Source organism: Phalaenopsis equestris, unplaced genomic scaffold (genome assembly GCF_001263595.1).
Source record: "Phalaenopsis equestris unplaced genomic scaffold, ASM126359v1 Scaffold000428, whole genome shotgun sequence".
Lineage (NCBI taxonomy): Eukaryota > Viridiplantae > Streptophyta > Magnoliopsida > Asparagales > Orchidaceae > Phalaenopsis > Phalaenopsis equestris.
In genome coordinates, this window is record NW_018164869.1 from 2,330,338 (window position 1) to 2,338,024 (window position 7,687).

The following is a 7,687-nucleotide window of genomic DNA, read 5'->3' on the forward strand; positions in this document are numbered from 1 at the left end:
CATTTAGTCTGGTAGTCAAAATGAACACCATCTGCACTCTCTTCAATCTCGCCTTTAACAAACAATGGCCACTACTTCAATATGACATTATGAATGTCTTTCTTCATGGAAGCCTTGAAGACACAATCAATATCCAACAAACGATAGGCTTTAAAGATCCCCAATTCCCTAATCATGTGTGTTTGCTCAAGAAAGCCTTATACGGTCTAAAACAGTCACCTCATCAATGGTTCGCCACTATTTATGCCTTCTTTATTAAATTGGGCTTTCATATCAATAAAGCCGATCCATAGCTGCTAATTTCTACAACAACCACACGTCAACTCTTCATCTTAATATATGTAAACAACAAGGTAATCAAAGAGAAAACACTATTGTTATTGATAACATCATCCAACAGCTGCAAACTACATTCCAAATCAAATACTTGGGTTGAGTATCTAAAGTTTTGGGCATATAAGTGAATCGCACACCGCAATTCATGCTTCCATTTCAACAACAATACATCTAGTGCATCCTACAAGACACTACCATGGTTGAATCCAAATCTGTTGCAACTCCTCTACCGGCCAAAAAATGTTGTTAACAACAAATTATTTGATAATCTCACTGAATACAGGAAGATCATTGAGGCCCTTCAATACCTTACAATTACAAGACGGAATATAGCCTTTGCTGTCAATTTTCTCTACCAATATATGCACACACTGCAAAATTCTCATTATGAGGCTCTTAAACACTTGCTCTGGTATCTTAAAGGTTCAATTAGGTTCGCTCTCCGAATCACACGTGCACCTCACCTTCCAAACTTGCTCCGATGTAGATTGGGTTGTAGACTCATCTGACCACAGACTCATTACCGGTTTTTGTATCTTTTTGGAAGGAACATCAATCTCATGGACCGTCAAGAAACAATTCACGATCGCTCGCTCTTCCACAAAAGCTGAATGCTGTGCATTTGCAGCTGCAACAACATACCTTATATGGCTTCGTCGTTTACTCGTCGAATTGGGTATTCAACTGGATCATCCTACACCCCTCTTTTGTGACAATATATCCGCTATGGTCATCGCCAACAACCCTGTTTTTCATACATGCACCAAAAATATTGAAATTGACTACCACTTCATTCGTGAACACATTAACTACGATAATCTTCAACAACATTACCTACACACCCAGGATCAAACAACTAATATCTTCACCAAATCATTGCACAAGCAATGCTTCCAACATCTTTGCTCCAAGCTTCAATTCATCATCGAGACTCGTCAGCTTACAAGAGGGTAATACCCACATAATCAAATTCAGTTCTATGGTAATGTTTCTCTTCTCATTCTTCGCACGCCTCAACCACTAGCTCACTCCATACGGTCCAATATCCTAACCGTCTCTGGCAGAAAATATATTATTAGTTATACGCAAATATATATATCAACCCTCTTTGTATACACATAGTTTTCATGAATGGAATGAATTACTGAATCCCTTTCCTCTATCTTCTCCTCTGCACCAATTCTCTGTTTCCTCTCTTCCTCGTTCGACTTTAACAAGAAGTGCGGGTTATGTATGTAAATGCCCCAAAAAGAAAATAATAGACTGAGCCACAACTCTATATATAGCTAGCTTTAATCAAGCCCAAAACCTCACTGAAACACAACTAAATCTATTAAAAATCTGAATTTATCAGATAAAACCAGACTTTCGCCTTACTGCCATTCTTAAAATATAAATTTATCAGCTGTACATATATTCCAACTCACCTTACCTCTAAAGAAGATCAATAGAGCGATCGAACCATGCCCCTTTTACCCCCACCGGGCTCACTTGATCGAATAAAGCTAAAGAATCCATGAACGGTCGCTTTATACTCTTTCAAAAATCTAAAAAAGATTTAAATTACTGTTATCCCAACGGCTGTTTTGTTTTTTCCCGTTACATCCTGCTTTAAAAGCTCCCCCTTTTCTCCATGCCGAGCTCTCCAGCATCTTGTCAGAATCAGAGCCCAGTTTCTTCTTCTTCGCATCATCCCTTACTCTTCTAGGAGAAGACTCCTCAAAGTTGAAGACTTTGTTCTCAGAGCCACTCAGTTTCTGAGATTCCCCGCCTTTTCCTTTCACTAATTATAAACTTAGCAGCCAGCCAGCCAGCCACTCACAATGTATTCATGAAAAGCTCAATCAACTCAATGTCTCATACTCTCTTCGTCTTCTTCCTCCTCCCCACCTCGCTTCTCACCTACATCACCTGCACTCCTTTGCTCGAAGATGGCAAAACCCTAGCTTCCCTTAGAAAAACCCTTCATTCCCCGCTTTCAGTATTCGACACCTGGAACGTTTCGAATCCCAGCTCCGTATGCTCGTGGGCGGGTGTCAGCTGCGATGGCCGCCGCGTGACAGCCATCGATCTCTCCAATCTTAACATCTCTGGTTCAGTCGAGCTCGCCGGCCTTGATTCACTCATAAAACTCTCCCTCGCCGGAAATAAGCTGAACGGCTTCCTCACCCTGTCCAAGTTTCCGAATCTTCGATACCTCAATATCTCCGGCAATCAATTCTCCGGCAACCTCGAGATGGACTACTCTGGGATGCCGAATCTTGAGGTTTTTGATGCATATGACAATAACTTCACCGCGCCGCTCCCGCTCAGCGTTACCAACTCTCAGAGGCTTCGGTATCTCGATCTCGGGGGAAACTTCTTCTATGGAAGGATTCCTTCAAGCTACGGAAAAATGGTGGCAATGGAGTCGCTCTCGCTCACCGGAAACGATCTCCGAGGGAGAATACCCGGCGAGCTCGGAAACCTAACAAAGCTGAATTATCTCTATTTGGGCTATTTCAATGCGTTTGAGGGCGGGATACCAGCCGAGCTCGGCAAGCTCGGCGATCTTGTTCACCTCGACATCTCCAGCTGCGGGATCGAAGGCCTTATTCCTGATCAATTGGGGTATTTGATCAACCTCGACACGCTCTACCTCCACACCAACGCTTTGTCCGGCGAGATTCCGGCGGCCCTCGGGAATCTAACGAGGCTCGACTACCTCGATCTTTCAAACAATGCGCTCACCGGTGAAATCCCTCGGGAATTCGCCCGCCTCACTAAGCTTAGTTTGTTCAATCTGTTCATGAACAGGCTGCACGGCTCGATACCGGAGTTCATCGCCGGTTTGCCGGAGCTGGAGACTCTGGAGCTGTTCATGAACAATTTCACCGGCGTGATACCAGAGAAGCTTGGCTCCAGCGGGAAGCTCCAGGTGCTGGATATTTCATCAAATAAGCTTACCGGAACTATACCAGAGGAACTCTGCCCCTCCAACCAACTCAAAATTCTAATTCTGTTCAAGAATTTTCTCTTCGGCCCCCTGCCGGAGACTTTAGGGGAGTGCTTGAGCTTGACGAGGGTGAGACTTGCGCAGAATTATTTCAATGGAAGCGTCCCGTTAGGGTTAATTTACCTTCCTCATCTCGATCTATTAGAACTTCACAACAATTACCTCTCCGGAACGATTTCTGAAAACCCCGATCGTGAACGAAGAAGGGAATCTCAATTGACTGTTTTGAATCTATCAAACAATATTCTCTCCGGCCCAATTCCAGCTTCAATTTCAAACCTATCAATTCTCGAAACCCTAATCATCAGCAGCAACCGACTCTCCGGTGAGATTCCACTAAACATCGGGCTCCTCCAACGAGCAGAGAAAATGGATTTTAGCCGGAACCAACTATCCGGCGACATACCCTCGCAAATCGGACAATGCGCGCTACTGACCTACCTCGATCTAAGCGGAAACAATCTCTCCGGCCGCATCCCGCTAGAAATCGCCTCCCTCAGCGTGCTTAGCTACCTAAATCTCTCCCGAAACCACCTCTCCGACTCCATCCCCAGCTCCATCGGTTCCATCTCCAGCCTCACCGCCGCCGATTTCTCCTTCAACGATCTATCCGGCCGCTTAATCGACTCCGGCCAGCTCGCCTTCCTCAACGCATCAGCCTTCGCCGGAAACCCCCGCCTATGCGGCGCTGCAATCAGCAACCCATGCATCCATTCCGCAGCAGCACCAACACCATCTCCTCATCTCCGGCGTTTCCCGACTGACTTCAAGCTCATCTTCGCCGTCGGCCTCCTAATCTGCTTCCTTTTCTTCGCCGCCGCGGCCGCCTCAAAGGTACGAACCCACCGCCGCACCACCGCCGCCGCCGCCGCACCGTGGAAGATGACCGCGTTCCAGAAAGTGGGTTTCGTGGTAACGGAAGTGGTGGAGAGCATGAAAGAAGGAAACGAGATTGGGAGAGGTGGAGCCGGGGTGGTGTATCTGGGACGCTCACCGACCGGTGACGCCATCGCAGTTAAGAAACTGCTGGGGTTCGGAACAAACGGTCACGATCACGGTTTCCGCGCCGAGATTCGTACTCTGGGGAGAATCCGGCACCGGAACATCGTCCGATTACTGGCCTTCTGCTCGGATTCGCACACCAACGTGTTGGTGTACGAATACATGAGTAACGGCAGCCTGGGTGAGGTGCTCCACGGGAAGCGCGGGGGTTTCCTTAAGTGGGACCGGCGGTACAGGATAGCCTTAGAGTCCGCCAGGGGTCTATGTTACCTTCACCACGACTGCTGCCCCATGATCATACACCGCGACGTTAAAGCCAACAACATCCTCCTCGACTCCCATCTTGAGGCCCACGTGGCAGACTTCGGACTCGCCCGGTTCCTTCCGGACGGTATCGCCTCCGAGTGCATGTCGGCCATTGCCGGATCCTACGGCTACATTGCTCCAGGTACGCATTCCTATTTTCTTGGACGGTCAGGATTTTCTCCTGCTACTACTGCAAATTTCACCTTCGGTTTAGGTAAAACGGTATAAGGATGGGGGTACTGTGATATATACGGGCCCACCGATGCGCCATAAAACCGGTGGGACCCGGGTGAGAAGGACCGGTCGTTGAAGTTATGGGGCCCACCGTTACAGACCGGACGCAGCCCGTCTGTTTCGGTTCGGGAAACCGTACAGGGATGCTGTGGAAGTCTGAGTCAGCAGTGACAGGGCGCTGACTTTTTTGTTAAGGCGGAGGAGGAGGACAGTAAAAATATTAAATCTAAATTTTTGGCATAGGAGTCTGCTGACATGCGGACATATGATTTCAAAAAAACGCTCGTATTTTTTTGTGATCCGGCCCCATAACACTGTAGAATATTTCTCCTGTGTTATTTTATGTTATTCATGTCTTATTGTGTTATTATAACAACGAGAATATTCTCATAACACAATAAGACATGAATACCAACACAATAACACCTGAATAATGCAGAATAACACAAGAAGAATATTCTCCTGCACTAAAACATTTTTTTTTAATTGTTCTGTCATCTCCATGCGCCCTCATATCAGTAGATTTCGAACGTAGCTCTACATTAACAATTCTGATGTAATATTTTTTTTCTCGTTTGATTTGCTTCCCTTGGGATTAGAAAGATTTGTGCGATTAATTAAGATTAATTACTCCGGAGACCATGCTTAATGAATTACTTAATACAATGAAACTATATCTTTGATCGTACGAATATTTTTAGCATTAATCATACTTATTAAAGTGCTTAAAACACTGTTTTATGTGTTAATAAATCCCCCTCCCCCCCCACAACAAACAAATACTTGCCATGTTGAAGGCATGGTCAAAAGCTGAAGTTTTTATTCTTTAAAGCAGTAAGGGATGTTGGATTCTAGATATGAAGGTATCAAGCAATGTCTTAAAAGTTGTTTTAAAATGTAAAATTTTGTTTAATTAATTGTCTTCTTGTGCAAGCTTGCTTTTAATGAAAGTTGGTTGATTATTAGTTTATGATTTCTCTTGCTAATTAAGGTAATCGATTTATGAGAAAGTTTTGCCTTTAGTACTATTTTATGTATGATTTTATTCTTGATGCACGTCATTTCATCCCATGTTTTTGCATGGAGTGTCTTTTCTTAATATCGTAATAATATGGAGGTTATTATCCGAGCCCTGACCATCCTTTATGCGCTTAAGAATTCGAGCACCACACCTTACACTTGGGGGGAATCGAACCCCAAACAAGAGAGGACTTACAACTGACAAGTAGATGCCAAACCAATTGATCTGAGTACGTGGCGCAAGATGGGTGTGTGTGTTCGCCGCATATCTCGGTCTGTTAGTTGGTATCATTGGTGTAAGACCGCTTAGGTCGGGAGTTAAAATCTCTCTCTGGAGACGTGAGTCTTAAGGAGGTTGATACTCAATTTTTTTTTTGCACATTAAAAGTGGTTGGAGGCTTTAGTTGTTTCTTTTTGTTTTATTTTTATATATATATATATATATATATATATATATATAGTAAATAAACTTATATTGCTCTAAATTTGTTGTAATAAGACATCATATTTGTATTACACAAGACTTTACTGAGTACCAATCTACATCTCCTAAATACAGAGTATGCCTACACGCTGAAAGTGGACGAGAAGAGCGACGTCTACAGCTTCGGGGTAGTTCTCCTAGAGCTGATCACCGGCCGCCGCCCCGTTGGAGATTTCGGCGACGGAGTCGACATAGTACAGTGGGTCAAGAAGACCACAAATGGCGGAAAACAGAACGTTGACACAATCCTGGATTCAAGGCTCGGCTCTGTGCCAGTAGAGGAAGCCATGCACGTCTTCTTCATCGCCATTCTATGCGTCCAGGAGAACAGCGTAGAGAGGCCGACGATGAGAGAAGTTGTCCAGATGCTCTCAGAGTTCAGCCGCCATGTTTGTACAGAAGAGATGATCCCTGCAACCTCCTCTTGTTCCAAGCAGTTGCAGCAAACAGAGCAGTGCAGAATGCAGAGTAGTAATTGTTATAAGCTCTTTCCGGATCTGTTGTCATGAAGGAGAAGGTATTGGTTGGTTATTATAGATGTTTGGTGATCAAAGTTAGTATTTTTTTTTCTTATGTTTATGTATATTTTAGTATGTTTATGTATATTTTCTTATGTTGGTGATATATGTGAGTATATAATAGGGTGAAGTGTGGGTTTGAGCCACAGCATTTGCTACTTGATTGTTGATGTCATATCATAGGGATAATTCTTTCTTTCCTTTGTCTCTGCTTCAATGATTGTGGATAAGGGTGTACTTTGGTGATTTGACTGGCATACTTACTTGAGATTCATTAGTTTTTTTAATTTACTATATAGATCTGTTCGTTCTTATCCACGATTGTCCGCACATACTTAATTAAAGTATGTACTAGTTTCTTCTGCTATTAGAGCTATAATTGAGGGGCATAGAGCGTATTATATTATATGTGGTTAATGCTCATGTCAAGCTCCAGCCATGCTCACACGTATATGTTTTTATTTTACATGATTTAAATTTTTAAAAATACTATTTTACTTCTACTTGATTTAGTTATATTAAATGAATGAGAAATTAATGAGTTAAGAAATCAACAAGAAATTTGAATGATTATTTGACTTTTTATGGAAGATTATTAATAAATAATTTTATAAACTTAAAAAAAAACAATTGAATAATTTTGAAATAGTATCTAATTAATTTAAATCAACTAAATAATAGAATATATAAGTTGAAACTAAGATTTTTTTAATTAAATAATATGTATAAGTACTAATAAATTATTTTAATGAAATAAATAAATTATAAATTGTATTAAATTATAATGCATAT

At 42.7% G+C, this 7,687-nt stretch overlaps 1 protein-coding gene across 1 annotated transcript; it reads left to right on the plus strand.

The window, feature by feature from the left end:
* The first annotated feature begins 552 nt into the window (after positions 1–552).
* On the plus strand, positions 553–7,146 carry LOC110027439 (leucine-rich repeat receptor-like serine/threonine-protein kinase BAM3). Its single transcript, XM_020728883.1, has 2 exons — positions 553–4,781; positions 6,453–7,146. Exons 1-2 carry the CDS (start codon positions 2,168–2,170, stop codon positions 6,884–6,886), a joined length of 3,048 nt encoding a protein of 1,015 aa, XP_020584542.1. The 5' UTR covers positions 553–2,167; the 3' UTR covers positions 6,887–7,146.
* The last annotated feature ends 541 nt before the right edge of the window (positions 7,147–7,687 follow it).